The sequence below is a fragment of the Podarcis raffonei genome, chromosome 4, assembly GCF_027172205.1.
Source record: "Podarcis raffonei isolate rPodRaf1 chromosome 4, rPodRaf1.pri, whole genome shotgun sequence".
In the NCBI taxonomy this organism is placed as follows: domain Eukaryota; kingdom Metazoa; phylum Chordata; class Lepidosauria; order Squamata; family Lacertidae; genus Podarcis; species Podarcis raffonei.
This window is the reverse complement of record NC_070605.1, coordinates 98476716-98498584: the sequence shown is the minus strand read 5'-3', so window position 1 is coordinate 98498584 and position 21869 is coordinate 98476716. Positions and strand designations below refer to the sequence as shown.

The window sequence follows — 21869 nt, the reverse complement described above, 5'->3', positions numbered from 1 at the left end:
TGGGGCTGCCCTTGAAGCTGACCCAGAAACTCCAGCAGGTGCAGAATGCCGCAGTGAGGCTCCTTATGGGGTCCTTGCCGCGGGATCAATTCATCCAGTGCTTTACCAACTGCACTGGCTCCCGGTGGAGTACAGGGTCAGGTTTAAGGTGCTGGTTTTGACCTTTAAAGCCCTATGCGGTCTAGAACCCACGTACCTACGGGACCGCCTCTCCTGATATGCCCCGTGGAGGACCTTAAGTTCCATAAATAACAACACTTTGGAGGTCCCAAGCCTCAAGGAGGTTAGACTGGTTTCAACTAGGGCCAGGGCCTTTTCAGCACTGGCCCTGACGTGGTGGAATGCTCTGTCACAAGAGACTAGGGCCCCGCGGGACTTGACATTTTCCGCAGGGCCTGCAAGATGGAGCTGTTCTGCCTGGCCTTTGGTTTGGACTCGGTCTGACCCTTATGTTTCCCTCCCCTTATGGTCTTGATTTATCAGCTACTTTAAAACGAGGCTGCATTTTAAATTGCATTTTAACCTGTATTTTAAATTGGTTTTTCCCCCTATTACGTTTTTTCTGTAATTTTACTGGTGTTAGCTGCCCTGAGCCCAGCTCTGGCCGGGGAAAGCGGGGTACAAATAATTTATTATTATTATTATTATTATTATTATTATTATTATTATTATTATTATTTTGCCTTTCAGGACATATGCCAAGGATATGCCAGTATCCCAAAGTGCTTACAATCTAAAGCAAAGAAAAGATCCTATTTATTCAAGCAACCTTTGAACAATCATGTTGCCTATTGTCTTGTGGAAATTAAGCCCCACACCCTTCTAGACGTTTGGTTATTATCCTTTGGCTATTCAAGATGACAAATTTAAGGTAGATTTGTTACCCACTGGAAAAAAAAATTCACGTCCAGCACTTTATTGCATCAATATGTGCTATACATATTACTGTTTATGGCTCACAGTTCAGAACTTCTGCTTTGAATAGCCAGATTCTATCTTCAGGTAAAAGGAAGTCAAGATAACTAGGCTGGACACAGTTAAAAACAATAATAAATTTCCTAAGTGCATCACAGGCTTCCAGTTTGTTTCTGAGCCTAATTTAGACTGCTCACTGCCTTTTCTAAAGCCTTATATGCAGTGTGGGGTTTTTTCCAGGGGGTACTCAAAGGCACGCAGTACTGGCACCTCTTTTTGCTGTTGTTAAAAAGTGCAGCACTTAATGTAATAACTTCATGCTGAGTATTGGCACCTATTGTTCTAGCACTGCCTATATGGGCTTTGGTCCAGGATATCTGAAGGACCATCTCCTCCCCTACAAACCTGCCTGCTCATTAAGGTCTTCCTTCTGCATGCTGCCAACATCCAAGTTCCAATTGGTTGGAACATGAGACAGGGCTTTCTCTGGGGCCAAATCCTGGCTTTAGAACTCACTGCAGAAGGAGGCTTTTCTTGAAGACCTTCACATTATTGCACAAAGACCTTCTGTTTCCTACTGGAATTTGACTTGCTGTTCATCTCCCTGGCATTTCATCTGTGGAGTTTTCAAGGTATTTTAACTGCTGATATGAATGGTTTTTATTTTGTTGAATTCTGCTTAGCCACACTGAGGATTTTTTTTAATGAAACGGAATCACCAACACTGGAATATTGGACTCAAAGAGAGAAACAACTACCAGACTTTTAGAAGACATCTGAAGGCAGCCCTGTTTAGGGAAGTTTTAATGTTTAATAGACTATTGTATTTTAATATTCTGTTGGAAGCCCCCCAGAGTGGTGGTATTATTATTATTATTATTGCTATTATTATATTATTATTATTATTATCATTATCAGGACATACAGACCTAGCAACTGAAGCAAAAAAAGAAGGGGTAAATAGATACATTATAAGTCCAGTGAATGGGTTAGAAAGCAGTTTTTCTTCATCGTGAAGTTGACCAGAACAGTCTCCAATTGTTAAATTCTTAATTCCTGGGCCTTTGTGTGTGCTTTAAAGAATCATGACTGAAATATTCTAGAACCTGAAATTCGCAGACAAGAAAGAGCTTCAGGAGATGATTTTATACAGCATACAAAGCAGTGAAACACCATGACAAAGAATGAAACTGAATAAAAGCAAGTCCCATAATATTAAACGAAAGAAAGAAAGATATCTAGAGACCTTTGCTCTCTTATCTAAGCACTAGCCAAGGACCAAGGAGTATTTTCTGCCAGCACCTCAAAAAAGGATCTTTAATGTGCCTCATTTCTAAGCTAAACAGAATATGCAAGTATTTTTTTAACCTCCACTAATGTAACATTACATTAATATTCTACTTAATATTTAAAGCTAACAGTACAAGATCAGCACATAAAAGCAATGCAGATATAATTAAAAGAGTTTGGCTGCTGTGACAGAGTTAAAAATCAGACTGATATATTCTAGACTAATGAAGAGTGAATATAGTCAAACACAGAATTACAAAGACTGAACTACAAAAGAGGAAGAAACTAGAGCCATAAAAAGGAGAAACACATGGATTTTCAGGGAAAACCCTCTAAACTCTCTCAAAATGCATTGCATTATTGTGACAAATCAAAAGTATGTAGAATGCCCTTATTTGACAATCTGAAATATTTTAAATACATAGAAAGTGGGCGTGAGATAGCTTTTATATAAATAATGCACCAAGAAAGAACTATTTCGACCTCTTTTGTTGCCCCCACACTCAACAATAAAATGTTAATTTCTAAACAGGATAGCCATAGATGCACCCTACTTTAGTTGTGGCTCAGATCAATGAATGCTGTGCAATATGTCTTCCTGTGGACCTTAAATTTTTCTGATCCCAAGTAACCTAGTTTTCCAAGCAGGTAGCAAATGCAAGTCTTCGCTAGGTTTTTTAAAAAATGGTTTCAACAAGAAATGGCAAAATCCCCTAGAGCTTAGCAAGAGCAGTTTCTGGGGGGTAAGTAGTACTACCAACTTTTGCTTGTAAAGTGTAACAGCAGCTTTAGAGTGAAGCAAATGCAAGTAAGACTGCCTTCTGAAAGCGAAATGTGTTTATTGTTTCCCTACATTTTAATTAAAAAACGCCCTACATTGAAGCTCCAACCTAGTCCTTTTACTTTAGAGATTGCTCTCACAAACAAATAAAAGGACTTCCATTAACCCATACTAAACCCATCTAGGTTTTAATGCACCTTCTTAGAGACAAGCAGGATAAAAGTCACCAAATCAAAACTGCAAAGAAAACCAAAGTTCAGTTTCTCACTTTGTATTTTTACTCTGAAGCTGCTGGTAAGTTGTGAAACATCAGAAAGAAATTAGCAAAACACTTAAAACTACCTGGTTGGCCATGAACCCAGTCTCCTATTAGCCAGCTGTGAGATCCTGTGAAGTTTGCCTCTACTTTTGCAAACTTTTACAGGAAAAAAAGGTCCTTTTAGAACGATCTGGTACCAAAACCACACTGTAATTACAAAAGCCCTTTTCTATTCCTTCTTCCAGTTTCATCAGCATAAGCCTTGAGCTTCTCCAAATAAATGCAGGGGATTTCCTAAGCGACAAGAGCAACAAGCTCTAGATTTCTTGGTAGCACAGTTCCACAACCGTCTTTCAAAGATAATTTCCCTTATTTTGTTCACAAATGGAGCATTTTTGAGTTTTAATCCGCAAGCCGTAACTCACCCAAAAGTAAATCTTTAGGGCTGCAGCATATGAAAAATCTGCATTGTCTCCCAGCTTTGCTTTCAGTTCAACTTCTCCTTTCCTTTGAAGGAAAGCAGAAAACTAAAAGGGAAATTCACGCCTTCGCCTGTGTATGTACTCACTGATGTTAGCTGAAAATGAAAACACACCCACCCGATGAATAGAAAAGAGCGGCTCAGATGCTTACGCCTTTAACTAATGTGTCCTAAGGCTGAAAGATTCCTATCAGTTTTAATCCTCTGATGGGTTGACTATGATGTTGCTTATCTCTCTCTGTATTACTCTGAATTACACAAGACCACACATCCAATTTTCCTGGTTGCCCTAGAAGTGCAAGAAGAAAAACCTAAGCCCTAGATGATAGATAGATAAGGATAGATAGTTAGATAGATAGATGATAGATATGCTGATGAAATGCCTGAAATATTATGAAACTCAACAGCTTTACAATTACATATATAACTTGTAAATAAGATGGCCAGTCAATGATTTGGAGTGCTCATGACTTAAGTCCATCACTAACAGCGATAACCTGCTATGCATAGTAGGAGCAATAAGAGGCCATAGAATAACAGAAATGTGGAGCTGAAAGGAACCACGAGAGTCTAGAATGAATGAAGGAAGGAATGAAGCAATGAAGGAATCTTTTGGTCAACGTGGCGCTCGAACCCATGAGCCTAGAGTAAGAGTCTCGTGCTCTGCCGACTAAGATAGGAAGATGAGGCCAAGATGCTCCTCCCCACAGAAATATTTAGTAAAAAGAGGCGAAGATCAGGATGAGAACAGTAAAGGGTTCCCTCCGCCAGGTAGGCGGATTTTAGCTGATAGTTATAGGATAACACAGATAAAAAGAGAACCTATTAAAAGTAGGGCTATAGCCAGATTAAAGAAGCCTTAGTCCACTAATTTAGCAGATACAGTTGATCAATTAAATCTGCATATAGTTGCCTACAGTAAATTTTAAAGAAAGACAGGTGCACGATATGTTATCTTATAAGAGGCATTCCTCACACAGAAAAGAATGCTTTTCTTTTGCCTGTGGCACTTAAGCACTTCCATGAGAAAGGTAGTTTTCATAGTTCTGCTGCCTCCTTCACCCATCATCAGTGCTTTAACTGCTTAAAATCAGGAACAACACTCCTGCTCCTATTAAAATCTGTACCAACCAGAATGCTAACACCCACTTATTGTTTTCAAAGCTCATTGCGGTTTTAAACTTGCAAAATAAAGAGATACGAGCAACAGTTTGTTATTGAAGTCGCCACAGCCGAAAAATCTTGAGATGGGAGTTTGAAAGCAAATGACCTTGGCGTGAAAGAGATGCTGGCTAGATGTACTCCAGATTTAATCACATTTTAAGTTATAATATGGTTAAATAATAATTTTTGGTTGCATCAGACAAAACATTGTCACTCTAATAAGATGGTCTGCAGGGTGACATTTGGGTTTAGCAGGAAAGAAAGACACCGCCCTGTGATATTTCTCAACTACGGTTATCGCTGTTCTTCGCTGAAAATCCTGCTAAGCCAATTAATTCCGTGTGAATCAGTGTGCACCACCAGCCTCCTCGACTCGTTGGGTCCAGGTCCAAAGTTTCTTGCATACTCACAAGCCAGTTTGGCAAAGAACGGTACCTGAGACAGAAGGCCACAGGCTGGAGCCAGTAGACACTCTGCTGGGCCTGTAGACCTCCAGTTAAATAGAACATTGCTTTGGTTCAGTGAAAATAAAATCTAAACAGAGACATTACAAGTAGGCTGAAGCACAATATCCTCCACATCAGGGTCTGCATACTGCCTACACTTTCGCGAGCAGCCAAAGTGGTGAAATCACAATTCTGAAACCATTCAAGTGCATCACCAAAGAGATGTACCACTGTTACTTTTTGATGCTTTCCTCATGCACTGGGGCTTCACAAAACCTTCACTGCCATGCTCAGAAAGTGGAGGGAAATTCACACTTGCCGTATAGTATGTGTCATTGTGTACTGAAAGGAGGGCAGTTTGGGGAATCTAAACATAACTGCAGTGGTTGAATCATACCAGTAACTGGGTGCCTTCAAAATGCAAATATCCAGGTTGGCCAAAGGGAGGTCAGTTCACACAGCCTATAACAAGCCTCCCTGATAGCAGGCACTAGCAGCCCAGTGCAAATTATATTCCTCATTTAAAGCATTAAAAACAACAAAAGCATGCCAATGTTAGTCACACATGGGCAGCCTTCACATTGCCCCTGCCATACAGCACACGATTAAGCAGCTAATTAGTATAATACCAACTAATATCATCAACATTGCCATTTTTTCTCTCCTTTTTTAAAAGTCCCTGGGTTATTTTCTTTACATTGATAACTCAGCAATAAAGGTCGTTTATTTTTAAAAATCTGAGACACTTCAAAGTGTGTAGTGTAAAATGCCCAGCTCGTTATCATCTCCTCAAACGAACTTTACAACCATTCTGTGTGGTAGAACAAGATTGTTCCCATTTCTATGGATGGGGTGCTGAGGATGACAGAAAATCTGTTTTATTCGAGGAAAAAAAGTGCTTCCACATCCAAGTCTTGTACTAGACTACACTAGGGAGACAGGCAGAGATTGTCCAGAGGAATAATTTAAAGTCATATACAGATTTATGCAGGGTTTTTAAAAAAATATTCCATTTGGGGAAAAACAACAATCAGTATATTTAGAAACCTCATGATTTTTCACTTACTGGGTTTGGCAATGTTGATCTTTTTTTTTCTTTTTTTTTTACATTATTTTGGCATTAGTTAGAAAACAGTGTAGTAGTTATGCAAGATCTCTGTGCTGTAACCCTCAGCAGGCATTTCCAGAGAACGCTCTGTTCACAGGTTTTCACGAAACAAGTGAAGTATCTCACTTAGAAGCGAGTGGCAAAAATTCCTTATCGCAAGCCGGCTGCATAGGAAGTGCAAAATGGCAGGCCAGGCAGAAACCAGTGTCCTCACCTCTGGGGGAGCTCATTTTCAGACTGAGGAGATGGTTTTCCTGAGCTCTGGTAAAAGCTTTTCAGGAAAGATGGGGCAGAGAAGGAAGAAGGGAGACTCGACGGCGCAGATGATTCACTCTCACTGCGTGCGCGTCGGGCAATTGTCAGCCTGACAGCAGGCGATAAGAAAAAGCGTAGCAAATGAGTTTCAGTACAACATTTTAAAGCGTTCCCACACTCCATACTCACCATGTAAGAGGTTCAGTCAAGACCTGAATTGTAATTGCCATTATTACAGTAACAGTGTGAAAATTTGGTGCACTTTAAATTTAATGCACCAGGAAATTTTGCTGAAGTTGAGTTGGGGGGCATTTAAAGAAACCGAAAAACTGAGTCATGTACTTGGCAGCACATTCCCTCAACCTGCACATCTAGTCAAGGTAAACTACCCCCTCCTCCCCCTTTCAGGGATATACAGTGGTACCTCAGGTTACAGACACTTCAGGTTACAGACGCTTCAGGTTACAGACTCCGCTAACCCAAAAATAGTACCTTGGGTTAAGAACTTTGCTTCAGGATGAGAACAGAAATCGTGCTCCGGTGGTGCGGCAGCAGCAGGAGGCCCCATTAGCTAAAGTGGTGCTTCAGGTTAAGAACAGTTTCAGGTTAAGAACGGACCTCCAGAACAAATTAAGTACTGTACCCAAGGTACCACTGTAGGGATGCGGGTGGCGCTGTGGGTTAAACCACAGAGCCTAGGACTTGCCGATCAGAAGGTCGGTGGTTCGAATCCCCGCGACGGGGTGAGCTCCCGTTGCTCGGTCCCTGCTCCTGCCAACCTAGCAGTTCGGAAGCACGTCAAAGTGCAAGTAGATAAATAGGTACCGCTCCAGCAGGAAGGTAAACAGCGTTTCTTTGCGCTGCTCTGGTTTGCCAGAAGCGGCTTAATCATGCTGGCCACATGACGTGGAAGCTGTACGCCGGCTCCCTCGGCCAAAAAGCGAGATGAGCGCCGCAACCCCAGAGTTGGTCACGACTGGACCTAATGGTCAGGGGTCCCTTTCCCTTTACCTTACCACTGTATTAGACCCTAAAGGTTCAGCTTTCATTAAAACTTAAGAAGTTGCAAGTCTTGTGATATACTGGGAACTAAGAAAAACCACGCAGCAGTAATTCCAACAGGAAGGTTAGGCGGCACTGAAGACAGAATCCTGATAAAGAACACCAGCACCACACCTTAACTCATCCTTCTCCTTCTATAATGTCGCCTAGAATTTACCCATTGCCTGACATTAGAAAATTCGGATAAGAAGGAAGTTCTGCTACGTGTTACAAGGGGGCATATGGGAGCTGCTGGATGCATGTCTGCCATTTGTGGTGGCAACTGCTTATCCAGTACTTCAGCCTACAGCACCTCAATTATTAACACAAAACAGGAAAGGGAAAGTTTCTCAGTTTTAGGTCGCCTGCCTTGCATGCAAAAGGTCGCAGGTCTAACGATCTGCATCTCTAGGCTAAGGCAGCATAAAGGGGCTCCTTATGTCCCTAGGACAATTGCACATTTTTTATTTGCTCTTATTCAAACTTACCGTATTGGCCCGAATATAAGCCACACTCCCCCCCATCCCAACTGTGAAAAGTTAAAGTGCGGCTTAAAATTCACAACCTTACAAAAACCGGCTTTTACCATATTGCTGCTGAAACAGACATATGGGAAAACGGAACAAAAAAAAAAAAGTTTTGTTGCTGATCTGCAAGTTTGAGACTGTTGTGCAATTAATTCTAATGTCACTCGTTGCTTTCCCCATATTTTACAGTGCAGTATTGATTTTTTATTTGCATTTACGGTGCTACAGATTTTCTTCTACATTTGTCATTTACGGGTGTGAGTGTCTGCAGAATTTTAAGGGAGTGGCTTATATTGTCTTTTTTCCTTCCCCTCCCCACCTTGAATTTTAAAGGTGTGGCTTATATTCGGGTGTAGCTTATATTCGGGCCAATACAGTAATAGATTCACAGTTACTAGTTTGCTTATGATCAGGCTTCTATCAACTCATATTGACATACAATTTCCCCTTCTGCAATGTACCTGCAAAGTGCTACACTGCCACCTTGTTTTCAGGTACGGGCTTGCTTTCAACAAGAAAAACCACAACATTTCACCAGAATATTATTTGGATTGGGCAGAAAGATGCTACCGGGGGGCGAAGGAGAGAGAGATACAAATCATGCAGTTATTTTACAGTGATAGATTCCAAAATGATGGAGTCGGTCAAAATAAACGTGTTCTAGAGTTGGTGGAAAAACTTTAAGTATCCTCAGAATTATTTCAGGCTGTTAGAAGGTGAATCATTACAAGCCTCCGCCATCAAATATTTCTGGGGCGATCGTTTTTGAGTCTACACACATGCACAAAAGCAACTTATGATCAAACTGTTGAAGAGTTGCTGTTTTGACTAGAAAACCTGCTGAACAAGCAAAGACAACAGCTCTGCAGCAATGGGCAAAGAAATGTTGTCAGCAAGTCTAACACAATTATTGTTCAAGTTTCCTGTTTCACCGCAGCATCGTAATGATTAGGGTCTGAGGGTGGGGGGGGTGGGGGTGGGGGGAGCAACCTAACACGAAATTTATCGGCAAAAGACAAGGTCACTTTGCTGACAAGCTACAAACTGCCAGAAGAGGGTGTTAGAGGTGTCAACTAACCATGGACACAGAAGGGAGGATTAGCAACAGATACTCCTGCTGGCAAGAAGACTTACTACTAGGGACAATTCATTGGAAAGTTTGGAAAGTGGCTACTACACAGAGCTGCAGCAACCTGCTTAACGGGCCAAGATTGATACCAGTCTTTTAGGGATGAAACAACTTGACTGGCTTCAATCACACTGCAATCCATTGTGGATCCGGTCACAAACACTGGATGAAGGGAAGCTCAACTTGGTGATGGTGTTAATTAGCACTAACTGGGAAAAATGGATTACCTATCTCTAGAAGAAAGGATCTCAACCGCAAGGGCTGCTGTTACAACTGGTCTGGCTGTGGGGCTGACTGTACAATTAGAAATAAATGAATAAATGGTCGTCTCAGTCATTTCAACAGAGAAATACAGTAAAATAAGGCTTGGTACATTAAACACTTGGAAAATGCTTGCTTTCTCTACCCTAGATGTTAGGGGGGAAATCTCAGCTAGAGGTGTCCTGAACCCAGATCATTCTTTGCATGAATCCTCTCATCTCAATTAATTTTAAAAGTGACTTGGTATTAAGGCTACATGGTTTGGGGTGGGTGGGTTATGGGAGTATTTGGAATCCAAGCCTTCATCCTACCCTCCTAAGAGTTAAAATGGCACCACCATCTCCTCAGCAGGCCTGACAGAGTGGGTGTCAGAACATAGTATATTGTGATTCCTTGAAATTGCATGGCTGCAATGGAGGCTCATGAAGACTGCAATTCACCTCTGCACATTGTTCCATGAAGGTAAGGTGTTCTGCAGTTTCAAGGGAAAGTTTTGCTTAGGATTACGAACAAAACCACCTAAATTAACTGAACTTATTATGTTTCTAGGGACGTGGGTGGCGCTGCCTAGGACTTGCCGATCAGAAGGTCGGCGGTTCGAATCCCCACGACGGAGTGAGCTCCTGTTGCAGTTCGAAAGCACGAAGTGCAAGTAGGTAAATAGGTACCGCTCCGGCGGGAAGGTAGATAGCGTTTCCGTGCGCTGCTCTGGTTTGCCAGAAGCAGCTTAGTCATGCTGGCCATATGACCTGGAAGCTGTACGCCGGCTCCCTCGGCCTATAGAGCGAGATGAGTGCCACAACCGCAGAGTCGGCCATGACTGGACCTAATGGTCAGGGGTCCCTTGACCTTTATTATGTTTCTAGTTTTGAAGGCATTTAAGGACACTTAAGGTGCAATCCTTTCCATGTTCAATGAGACTTACTTCCAAGTACTGGACCACATCTTAAACACTGCAGCTGTTGCATAGGAATTATTCAATATCTGGATGGCGACACTGCCTGCTAGTCAAAGTGTACTGAAGCTTTGGCTGTTGTCTTACATGCCTTGGCCACAACCATGTTCAACGGCAGCAATGCACTGTGTGTGGACTGCTTTGGCCAAGTGCTCAAAAGCTGCAGCCGTTGAAGAAGGCAGTGGCCAGAGAGAATGAAAGGGGGCGCCTTTTTTGCAAACGTGTCACTCAGAAATTATTTGATGCTTTCAGCTTGTTTTGAAGCCTGATCCAAAAGTGCTGGTAATAAATTATAACTCCCTAAACAGGTTGGGAATGAAGTTAAAGAACCACCTGCTCCCATATTATCCTCCCTTTGTCCCACCATTTTTAGAAGTGCAGTTGTTGGGAATTCTTCTTCCTCCAGTATCAAAAGACTACACTTAGTCTATGTCCTTCTGAGATTAGGTGAGCTATGTCTCTGCTCCCCTCTCCTGGCTGAGAGGTGCCAGTACAGTTCCGTTGCTGATTTTGCTTTTGCATTGCTTAAAATCCTCATTGTTCAATGTTTGCTTCTTCTTACATAATAATATTTTTCTCCAAGATAATTCAAAGTATATTTTTTCTACGGTGCTTTGAGAGTTATTTTGGGATAGAAAAGCACCCTAAAAATGTTAGTCTGAAATAAACCATTGTATTGTAAATCCCTGAATGGTGGAAAGAGAAAGGGATCTGTACTGCAACAGAGCACGAGACTTGAACCACTCTAGAAAAAAACAAGGCAAACCTTCTTTTAAACAAAACTGTTACCTTATACAAAGCACTAAAGGCCTTAAAGATTTACATAAATAAAGTCCAGGAATCAGTGGGTCCAATCGCTTTTGTGCATCTTCCATTCATTTCAAGAGGTTTGTGCAGAAGAGTGAGCCACGTCCAAAGAGCAGATCTTTATATACCCATATTTGTATTGGCTGGCTATAGCTGCTTTCTGATTTATATAACGTAGACCATCATCATTACAAGCACCTAACTGCTTCAGATACTTTACAGCCGTCGAATGAAAGTGTTTTTATTAACAACAACAGCAACAACAACTCAATCTCTATTTGTAGGATGCAAAGCCCTCCACAGGAAGAAGTCTCACTAAACTCACTGGAACTTACTATTGAGTAAAATATACTGAAGATCATGCTGTAAACTGTTACTCTCCGGTTGCCTGAGATAGAATGAAAAACCCAGGCAACTATTCCAAGATTCTTATCCTTGTTCCATCGAAAAAACAAATAAATGGGGAAATAAAAGATATCCAGACAAGCCTACAAGATTCCTATGCAGTTGCTTGGCTCAAAACTCACCTGCTATGCTCCACAGAGTTCTGTCTCAGGAGAGGAGACTTGACACTTTGAGACCTTCCGTCTTGGAAAGTAATCCTCTTTTTGGCACTGGATGGTGGGTGGCTAAAGGTATGAGCTCGTCTCCTGAACTGGGGAGAATCGGAATCCTCTTCGGGGAACGGCTGCCAAGCCGAGGATATGGGAGAAGCGGGAGGCGTTGTGGAAGGAGATTCCCCAGAAGAGAATTCCTGGAAGAAGTCAGCCACAGTCAGGAATGAGGTTGCCCCTTTTATACCCTATAGCTACTCAGTGAATGTCAGAGTAATCCCTGCAAGTTAACAAGAGAGGAGATGAAACTGGGCCTCCTCCTCCTGGGCGGAAAAAAAACCGAAAGCAAACCCATTGTATGCTAATTAGAAACTATGCCAAACATCCTTTGCCCCTGGAATTGCCATGACCTCTCGCGAACAATACCGCAAAAAGAATCTGAATACTTTACTGGCACTGTTACTACATTTTCAAGCCCGGGTTCCAATCAAAACTGGCTTCTTTTCTCGGCCTATCGTGTACAGATTTCCTGTCCTGTCAGAGCTCTTTCCTGGAAGAGGGATCTGCTAATAAAAAGCTGCATTAAGAGCAACAGGAAAATTAGAAGTCAAAAGAACCGCTCTGTTTCCACATCTCTCGGAGGAGAAATAATAATAATAATAATGTGTGTGTATGTGCAATTGCTATGTAAAACAGGAAATAAATGGTAAGTGTACGACAAGCTGTTTACACATGCTGCACAGGCAGGCTAACGGCAAAGGATGACAGATTTAAAATGTCATTGTTTAAGAGACATGTATCAACTGGGATAAACAAGGGCTTTCGTTTTTTTCTGCTTTACATGCTTACTTCCCCTAAGTAGGTTTCATTCCAATTGGCAAGGAGTTATTCTGTTTACACTCATAAAAGCAAGTAGGATTTTAGAATCGATGGAAAGGATCTGGAGAGTCATCTAGTCCAACGCCCAGCAACGTAGGAATATGCAGCTGGCCCATATGGGGCTTGAACCCACAACCGTGGCGTTATCAGCACCGCGCTCTAACCAACTCAGCTAACTAAAGATCCTCTTACACTAATGGTCTGGAACCTGAGGCCCAGGGGCCAAATGGAGCCCTCTCTCCAGGACACCCCCTCCACTGGCCTTGCATTTCAAGCCCAAATATTTTTGCCCCATGGAAGGTGGGCCAGTTCCCAACCTCTGCGCCCTAGAGAATGACCTGATTCAGACTTCTGTTTTACTTATATTTACTAAACAAAGCTTAAAAACTCAGCCTTTCCTAATATGTATTTGCAGTTGGCACCCATTGTTTTTGACTAATGAATTTATGAAACGGAATGTTTTCCATCAAGAAATAAAATATCTGTCCTGCATCACTGCTCCTTGTTTTTCCCCCAAGCCATCGAATGTCTAACTCTTCCAATTTACACATTCTTCCCTGCTGGGCTGCCAGGCAGTGACTCTAACCAACCATAAGCTTACAAGGTAAGGGGCAGTTTTCAAGCACTATTAGGCTACTTATCGTTTTGTTTTGCCTGTAAAAGTAAATAGTCAGCAAACCATAATCAGCTATTTTATCAAAAAGTGAACTTCTCACAAGTTTTTTTTTAAAAGGAAAACCCAAATAAACTCCTATATCCAGCATAATTTTGCACTTTATTCCCCACCCCCACGCACGCAAAGCCCGTTACTTACTTTGTCAGAAGTGAGGTTGTTGCACCTTTCAAAGCTGTCCATGCTCCCCAACCGGCCGCGCATTCGGTTAGCTCCCTACAGAATAACAACAAAGCATCCCACCTGTTAAGATCCCATTCCCCACTCTCTGCAATTCACAAACAGCAGCTTACTTTCGGCTACAAGGGAGCAAAGCCAGGAAAACAATTCACAAAAGGATTTCGCCTGGAGCGTTAACGGCTCAGTGACAGCCTGATGAGGCCAGAAGCAGCCTGTGGACCCCTCTGAATTTGGGAACTTTCCCATTTTGTAGTTCCTTTGAGGAAGCTGGCAAGGATAGGACAGATTGCTTGAATGTGCTGTGGTGCTTGAATGTGCTTCTAGCACTATCTGGACCAATATAGCTGTCAAGTGCTGAAAGGCAAGCCATTTAATTCCATGCTGAAGAAATCTCCTTGATAAATAAATCCAAGTTGGAACGTGCTGTGAACCAACCCCAAATTGGAACACTTACTTGAAAACTGAAATCCTGTGCAACTTACATGCGCTCTAGCACATTCATGTGTCAAAAAAGGATACAGTCTCGAATCCTCTGATCCCATAAGCAGAAATCGTTCATGGGATTCTCCCGCTGGAGAACAGATAGGAAGGCAATTTTCATTGACTCCCCCTTTCCTGTCACTAAACCCCTGAAATTCTATGTCACAGGGTTAGGGAGCCATCCAGACAGTGTTCGAAATTAGCTAGGCGCCAGGCGCATTTTGCACCTGGCTTTTAACCACTTGCAGGATTGTGCCCAGTATCTCCACCACCTGGGGATCATTGGATATGGACTGTTTTCACACACAAATACTCCATCTTATAGAATTCTATCAGTTATATTTTATCTGTACAATCGGAATGAATCTCAGGAACCAAAATGTTAAGAAAAAGAGGTTGGAGAATATATATATATAGACTGTCCCTGGATCAAGTGACTTTTCTTCCTTAAGTTCTCAGAACTCAAGGTTGCAATCTGCACTTCCCAGATCTTTAAATGAGAATTAATCAGTCAAGCCCATCATTTGAAAGCTAAGACTTCAGAGCCGATTTGCCCCCAAATGGCAAGCAGACATTCCATTTTGGCAACTGGAACCCTGGCTTAAGGAGGTGTGGAGGACTCCCTGGTCCTGAATGGGGTAACTGTGCCCCTGAAGGACCAGGTGTGCAGCCTGGGAGTCATTTTGGACTCACAGCTGTCCATGGAGGCGCAGGTCAATTCTGTGTCCAGGGCAGCTGTTTATCAGTTCCATTTGGTACACAGGCTGAGACCCTACCTGCCTGCGGACTGTCTCGCTAGAGTGGTGCATGCTCTAGTTATCGCTCACTTGGACTACTGCAATGCACTTTATGTGGGGCTACCTTTGAAGGTGACCCGGAAACTACAACTAATCCAGAATGCGGCAGCTAGACTGGTGACTGGGAGCGGCCGCCGGAACCACATAACACCGATCTTGAAAGATTTACATTGGCTCCCAGTATGTTTCTAAGCACAATTCAAAGTGTTGGTGCTGACCTTTAAAGCCTTAAATGGCCTCGGTCCAGTATACCTGAAGGAGCGTCTCCACCCCCATCATTCTGCCCGGACACTGAGATCCAGCTCCGAGGGCCTTCTGGCGGTTCCTTCGCTGTAAGAAGCAAAGTTACAGGGAACCAGGCAGAGGGCCTTCTCGGTAGTGGCACCCACCATGTGGAACGCCCTACCACCAGATGTCAAAGAGAAAAACAACTACCAGACTTTTAGAAGACACCTGAAGGCAGCCCTGTTTAGGGAAGCTTTTAATGTTTAACAGACCACTGAATTTTAATATTTGTTGGAAGCTGCCCAGAGTGGCTGGGGAAACCTAGCCTGATGGGCGGGGTATAAATAAATAACTATTATTATTATTATTATTATTATTATTAGGTGCCTAGTTAATAGATCTGAGTTTCTAACACTACACCCAGAACAGCATAGATGGTGCAGGCAGAGTAATTAATGAAACTGCCTTCTCTCTTTTTGCCGGTGGGATCCTGTTGCCTCAAAAGCCCTTCTGTGAATGGGAGTGAAGCACAGGATCCAAGCCATGGGGCTTAGTACAGAGGGCTGCTTCAACTTCAGTAGGCAATCAGAAACATCTGGGTAGGAATGGTAGGAACATCTGGGACACATGCAAATCCCACCCTCCACAGCCCTGTGTGCGAACTTGGATGCCATTCTGCTTTCATCCCAAAATTGAGTTTGATTGTTAGATATATCAGAAGTGGCCCTTAACGATGACACCTCCATTTGTCATTAACCTTGCAAGGTAACTGAGCATTGGTGCTATACCCACTAAGGCTTGTTGAACAGAACTCTTGTTAAGGGAAGCAAATATTTATCTGGCAGCAAAACAGCAGGAGATATAAATGAAATTCTTAAGGGGCTCAGGATTTTGCTTCAGGAAAGCATCAAGATTTCCTTTCAATGTTCAAAAAAATGTGCTGACTGTTCATAAGCTACCCTAAACAGAGTATGGCATGCTTTGAAGACAAGAGAAATATGCTATACTTACGAAACCTGGAGTTTAATAGGTTGTATTTATTCAGTCAACTGGAAACAATTTTTGCCAGACAACCCCTTCCCTCTCATATCTCAGCACTTGAGATATGAGCTTGCAACTGTGGAAGCCTCAACTTTTGTTTATTTTTGAAACTAAATATTTTGGGTGTATTTACCATCTCGTTGCATGGTAGCTTTGTCTGTTGTTCATCTTCTACCACTTTTAATCTCTTCACAAAATGGCACTTCTGCAAACCTGGTTGCTGCCCAGGGCCATATATTGTCTATTAAACAACAAATCTAGCATCCTGGGCGGACAAAGTTTCCACCACCCGCATCCCTTTGCATAGAATACCCATGTTCAATTGGCTACCAGGCCAAGTTCAAGGCCCAGTTAGTATTTAAAGCCATTAACAACTTTGGACCAGTGTACCTATGAGATTGTCTTACCCCTTATGTGCCCTACTCGATCGCTTCGATGTGCAGAATTAGCACTGCTACAAGTGCCCCATAACACCCATTCCACATTTGTTAGAACCCAATCCTTTAGTGTGGCAGCACCTACACTTTGGAACTCCCTGCCTATTGATATCAAGCAGGTGGATTCACTGAACTCTTTTCTGAATCCACTAAAAACATTCTTGTTTAGTCAAGTTGAATCTCTAGTGACTTCCGGTTAAGATGGCGTCAGCTCAGAAAGTTGGCTCCGGAGCTCTGCAGTTCACATGATTTTAACCAAGTTTTAATTGGTATTAACTTGTGCCAAGCCAATTGTTTTATCAATCTTTTTATAACTTGGAAGTTTAGTCAAGTCTACCCAGATGCTTAGAAAAGCAGGTGTGAATTTAATCTGTTTTAGCGTTTAAACTTCTTGCAAATTTTAATGTACAGTAAAAAAAAAATCTGGTTTATTGGTTTTATCTTTTTGTAAACCACTTTTTTTAAAAAAAAAACCTACCAAGTAATGTATAAATTTTGTGATATAAATAGAGAAGCACATTCCTGTAGAGCACAATACATTCACAACAGGCAAAATACCAGCACTCCCAACAGACCACCATTTGCCATACTGAAATTAATTCTTATTTCTGTAGTAGTTGTTGCAAAGACAACTTAATGAATTATTGGTGATCTGTACAATTCAACACAAATTTCAGTTTGCAAGAGAGGGATGCAAAAAAGGATAGGCCCAAATAGGTAGAATTTGTTACCGAAGAAGCTAATCAAATATCCGAAAAGTTACAATGATCTTATGGACTATTACATCCCAGGAGTCCTCGCTCCTGAGCAACTTACCCTTGAGAAAATGTTTTCTAGAGAGCTGGTCAAAGATTTCTTGGCCTTGTTTTTCAGAATGTCAAGTTTGAATCTGCCACCACTAGCTGCGTTCTCTGGAACTGTTGTGTTGGAGGCATTCTGCTGAAACAAAAGGCAAGTTTTGTCATCAATGTTGCCTACAGAAGACAACGCAAATGTACCCCTGCCAAACTGACCCACAGATATACAAAGTGCAAAACAGAAAAAAGTGCACTTATCTCATGTTGCCTTTTAAAATTTGCAGGGTGTCGTTGCATTAAGTTTTTCTACATGCTACACTTTGGCTTTTAGTGCAACGTAAGGAAACGCGGGTAGGGATGCGGGTGGTGCTGTGGTCTAAACCACAGAGCCTAGGACTTGCTGATCAGAAGGTAGGCAGTTCGAATCCCCGCAACGGGGTGAGCTCCTGTTGCTCGGTCCCAGCTCCTGCCCACCTAGCAGTTCGAAAGCACGTCAAAGTGCAAGTAGATAAATAGGTACCCCTCTGGCGGGAAGGTAAACGGCGTTTCCGTGCGCTGCTCTGGTTTGCCAGAAGCGGCTTAGTTATGCTGGCCACATGACCCGGAAAAACTGTCTGCAGGCAAACGCCACTCCCTTGGCCTATAGAGCGAGATGAGCACACAACCCCAGAGTCGTCCGCGACTGGACCTAACACAGGGTACCTTTACCTTTAAGGAAACCAGGTCAAACTAGATACAACACCAGGGGTGCAAAATTCGTCACTGACTTCTTGATGTTGTTGCTATAAACAATTTGGATTGTGGCTGGGCCACAGGGGAGTAGTGACCCTTTTTTTGTGTACTGCAGCCCCAAAGCAAATCAAAAGGTCCCACTGGCCATTCATTTGCCAAAAGCAAAGCCAGGGTTTCAGATTCCAGGAAGTCTCCATGCATGAATATGAAGGCTCATGCTCCCTTGCTAAAGGAGTTCACATTAAAAACATTTTTTGGGGGGAAGCTGTAGGTGGAACTTCTGTCAACACAGGAGCAAAGAATACTGAATAGGGCTTAAACTCAGGCTTCCTCAACCTCAGCCCTCCAGATGTTTTTGGCCTACAACTCCCATGATCCCTAGCTAGCAGGACCAGTGGTCAGGGATGATGGGAACTGTAGTCTCAAAAACATCTGGAGGACCAAGGTTGAGGAAGCCTGGTTTAACTGCTCTGGCATAGTTAACTTTTGCTGGGTTTTATTATCAAGTTTTGTTTCATAGTAGTGAAGTATTTAACTTAACTGCTGCCTTAACAATATTTCAATCAAGAGGCGGTTTATCATTAAAGGAAGCTATTCTTGTAATGCTCAAGATGGTCGCTCAATAATTTCTACACTGTGGTACTTATCATTCACCGTCTTCCTTATTCTGCAAACGAAATCAACTTGCAATTCCCACGCCAAGGCTAGAGTTTCCCGCCTCTCTCACAAGGCTAGAGCTTAGGGTCACCCAATGAAACTGATTGGCGCAACACATAATTGCCCTTTGGAAACCACCGCCACAAAGTGCCATAGTTGACTAGCCTGACCATACATTAACTCAGAGGGATTTCACTGGGACTAAGCTAAATGTATGCTCAGATGTATGCTGCAGCCCCAGAGAAGGTGTTAAGATGGTGAAGGGAAGCACTTGGGTTCATATTCTAAGATGTCTTCCGTCATCACTAAACGACAAAACAGGATAAAGAGCCTTACCATTGGGGCCTCTCCAATATGCACGTGAGCCTTTTGTTTAGCTTCGCACAGTTGTCGCAAGTGTAAGATCACCAGCTCATTGTCTTCCTGGTCGGTAACGGGCTTCATTTTCTGTTAAGTGGGAAATAAGCAATATATTTTTGGAAATTTGATATCTGCAATTCTGGTTCAACTTGATTTTTATAGAACAATAAACAATTCATTCTTTTAGAAATAAAGTATCAAAATAAATTCATTTCATCACTGAATAATAATAATAATAATAATAATAATAATAATAAAATATTGTTTATACCCCGCCCATCTGACTGGGTTTTCCCAGTCATTCAGGGCAGCTTACAGCAGCAATAGCCTTTGGAGTACGGGATACATTTGTGAATGTACTTTTGATTCTTGGTGTCTCTGAGCTAACAACTTGATCCTGTAGTCCCGGTTCGAGAGAATGAATGCCAACCGTTTCGGTTTATTACCTGCACACGCTCAAAGATGTCAGCTTGCTCATTGTCACTGAGAGAGGACAGATGTTTCTGAATCACAAGTTTAGCTCTTGGTGGATAAAGACCTTAAAAAACAACAGAGAGGCAGGCAGACATTGATGAGGTAAGTTATATTTATTTGACAAACCATCTCACCATACTTGTTGTAGAACATTAACACTGAATAATGTGCAGTATATTAAGTCATGATAATGTCAAGAAAACCCAGATTTTATGCTAAAAACAAAAGTTTCTGGTCCACAACTTTTACAAATTCAGTCTTATTACATTCTTAATTTAAGGGGAGAGGGGGGGCTCAAACAAGCAAGCGGGTAAGGAGAACTACCATCAGTGATGTGATTATGTGGTTTTAGGCACTAGACTTCATGATCTTTTGGGGGCCCTCCTTTTCAGATGCAAGAGAAGATGGCCTCTGCCGTGTGCCAAGTGAAATCCATCTTCTCAGATGCACTGCTTTGCCTCAGAGGATTCGAGAGGGAGTTGATATGACACCAGGGACATATTAGGATGGCAGCCAGAATTGCCTCCTTCATATGAGCACCGTGTGATTTCTGTTTGTGTGACACATTTTAATAGAGATTTTGTTTGAGAAACTTTTTCTCAGCTGCTCCGAGAGCCTCTTGGCACTATGAACTGGTACCCAATATTTAACAAAATTTAACAAGCATACCACCAGGTCATGTACCTACTTTCACCTGGAATGCCTCTATCGACTGAAGCACAGTCTTCCAAGATATAGCAGTTTGCTTGTTTGTTTGTTAATAAATAAATAAATAAATAAATAAATAAATAAATACCCACCCACCCACCACATGTGACAGAAATCTTCTTTAAGCTGTTGGCGTAGCTAAATCAATGCAAAGTTGTTGTTGTTTTGCATGCGTTTTTCTTGCTCAAGGGCAGAATCGTAACTCAGCAGTGGGGCTTTCCCTCCTCTTCTCTCTTAAGGCCAAGGAAGGACGTATCCCTTTCAAAACCCAGTCCTCCCACAGGATTTCAGTTTGAGCGTTCAATCGGCCAGTCATTTGTGAGAGAGGTGATTATAGGTCCTACATACACCCTTCCAGAAGCTGCCAAGCCGCCCCCCGCCCCAGACAAAGCACTTTCTTTTCTTGAAGAAAGCATCAGCTTAAGTCACGGGCGGCACTTGCGCAGACTTGGCACACTTCTCTGCCCACCAGAGGGAGCTGACAACTAAATATGTACTTCTGCGATAAACACATGCCAGCATAGAAGAAAGTAAGCTTTATTTTGGGCTGGGGGGAGGGGGGAGTACCATGTGGGTAGCCTTGTCATGCTGTCAGTATATTGACTATCTTCCAACAGCCTCCATTTTGAATAAGGTTTCCATATCGCCTTCTTAAAATGTGTGAGTCAGCCTTTTGATGGAAAATGTTGCCCAGGATGAGTTAGGGCTCATTTAGACTTCCTTTTGCTCTGCACTTTCCAGGCACAGGGTCCATGTTGTGCTTCCCCTGGGGAAACCCATGTTTCACCGCTGAATCAGAGCAAACGGCAATCAGGTTTCCCACTGACTACCATTTGCCCCGATTCGGTGGTATGTATGCTGGCATCCGTCTGTTCACGAGACCATATATAAGTGCGCCTTTGGGAGTGGGTCAAACCATTGGAGAGTTACAGCACTGAAGAGACTGATACGGGAGAAAAAGGTTTTTTGTTGCAGGTGGGGCTGAGGAAGGTGCCCGGTTTTGCTGCTATGGGTGCACCGGGGCGTTTTTTCTCTCAGTGTTAAAATGAGGATTTTCCTGGGGAAAGCACCAAGACAAAAAACCACAACAATACTGGAGCTGTGCCTAGAAACACAGCACAAAAGGAAATATGGATGAGCCTCTATAGACATCAAATATATAGGAAAATAGCACTGTTCAGGTGGAATGATCAGCCAGGGTAGGAACCAAATGGACCCCTCCATATATTTCAGAATTCCAAATACAGTTGTACCTTGAATCCCGAATGCCTTGAGAGTCTAACGTTTTGGCTCCCAAATGCCGCAAACCTGGGAGTGTTCTGGTTTGCGAACGTTCCAATCGGAAGCCATGCCTTGGTTTCCAAACGTTTTGGAAGTTGAACGGACTTCCGGAACGGATTCCATTTGACTTCTGAGGCACCACTGGGTGGTCTGTAGGGAACAAGCTGTTGCCTTC

General features: G+C 42.5%; 1 protein-coding gene across 5 annotated transcripts in view; it reads right to left on the bottom strand.

Annotated features, from left to right (window-relative positions):
* TBC1D4 (TBC1 domain family member 4) overlaps positions 1 to 21869 on the bottom strand; it is a 93821-nt gene that overhangs the window by 19130 nt on the left and 52822 nt on the right. For 2 of the 5 annotated variants that reach the window (XM_053384667.1, XM_053384663.1), the window contains exons 6-11: positions 19678 to 19769; positions 19208 to 19318; positions 17502 to 17624; positions 13667 to 13741; positions 11947 to 12173; positions 6659 to 6808 (exon numbers count right to left, since the gene is read on the bottom strand). In XM_053384667.1, the coding sequence (XP_053240642.1) occupies positions 6659 to 6808; positions 11947 to 12173; positions 13667 to 13741; positions 17502 to 17624; positions 19208 to 19318; positions 19678 to 19769 (778 nt within the window). The remainder of the gene's footprint in view (positions 1 to 6658; positions 6809 to 11946; positions 12174 to 13666; positions 13742 to 17501; positions 17625 to 19207; positions 19319 to 19677; positions 19770 to 21869) is intronic. The other 3 variants (XM_053384664.1, XM_053384665.1, XM_053384666.1) reach the window with 3 other exon arrangements.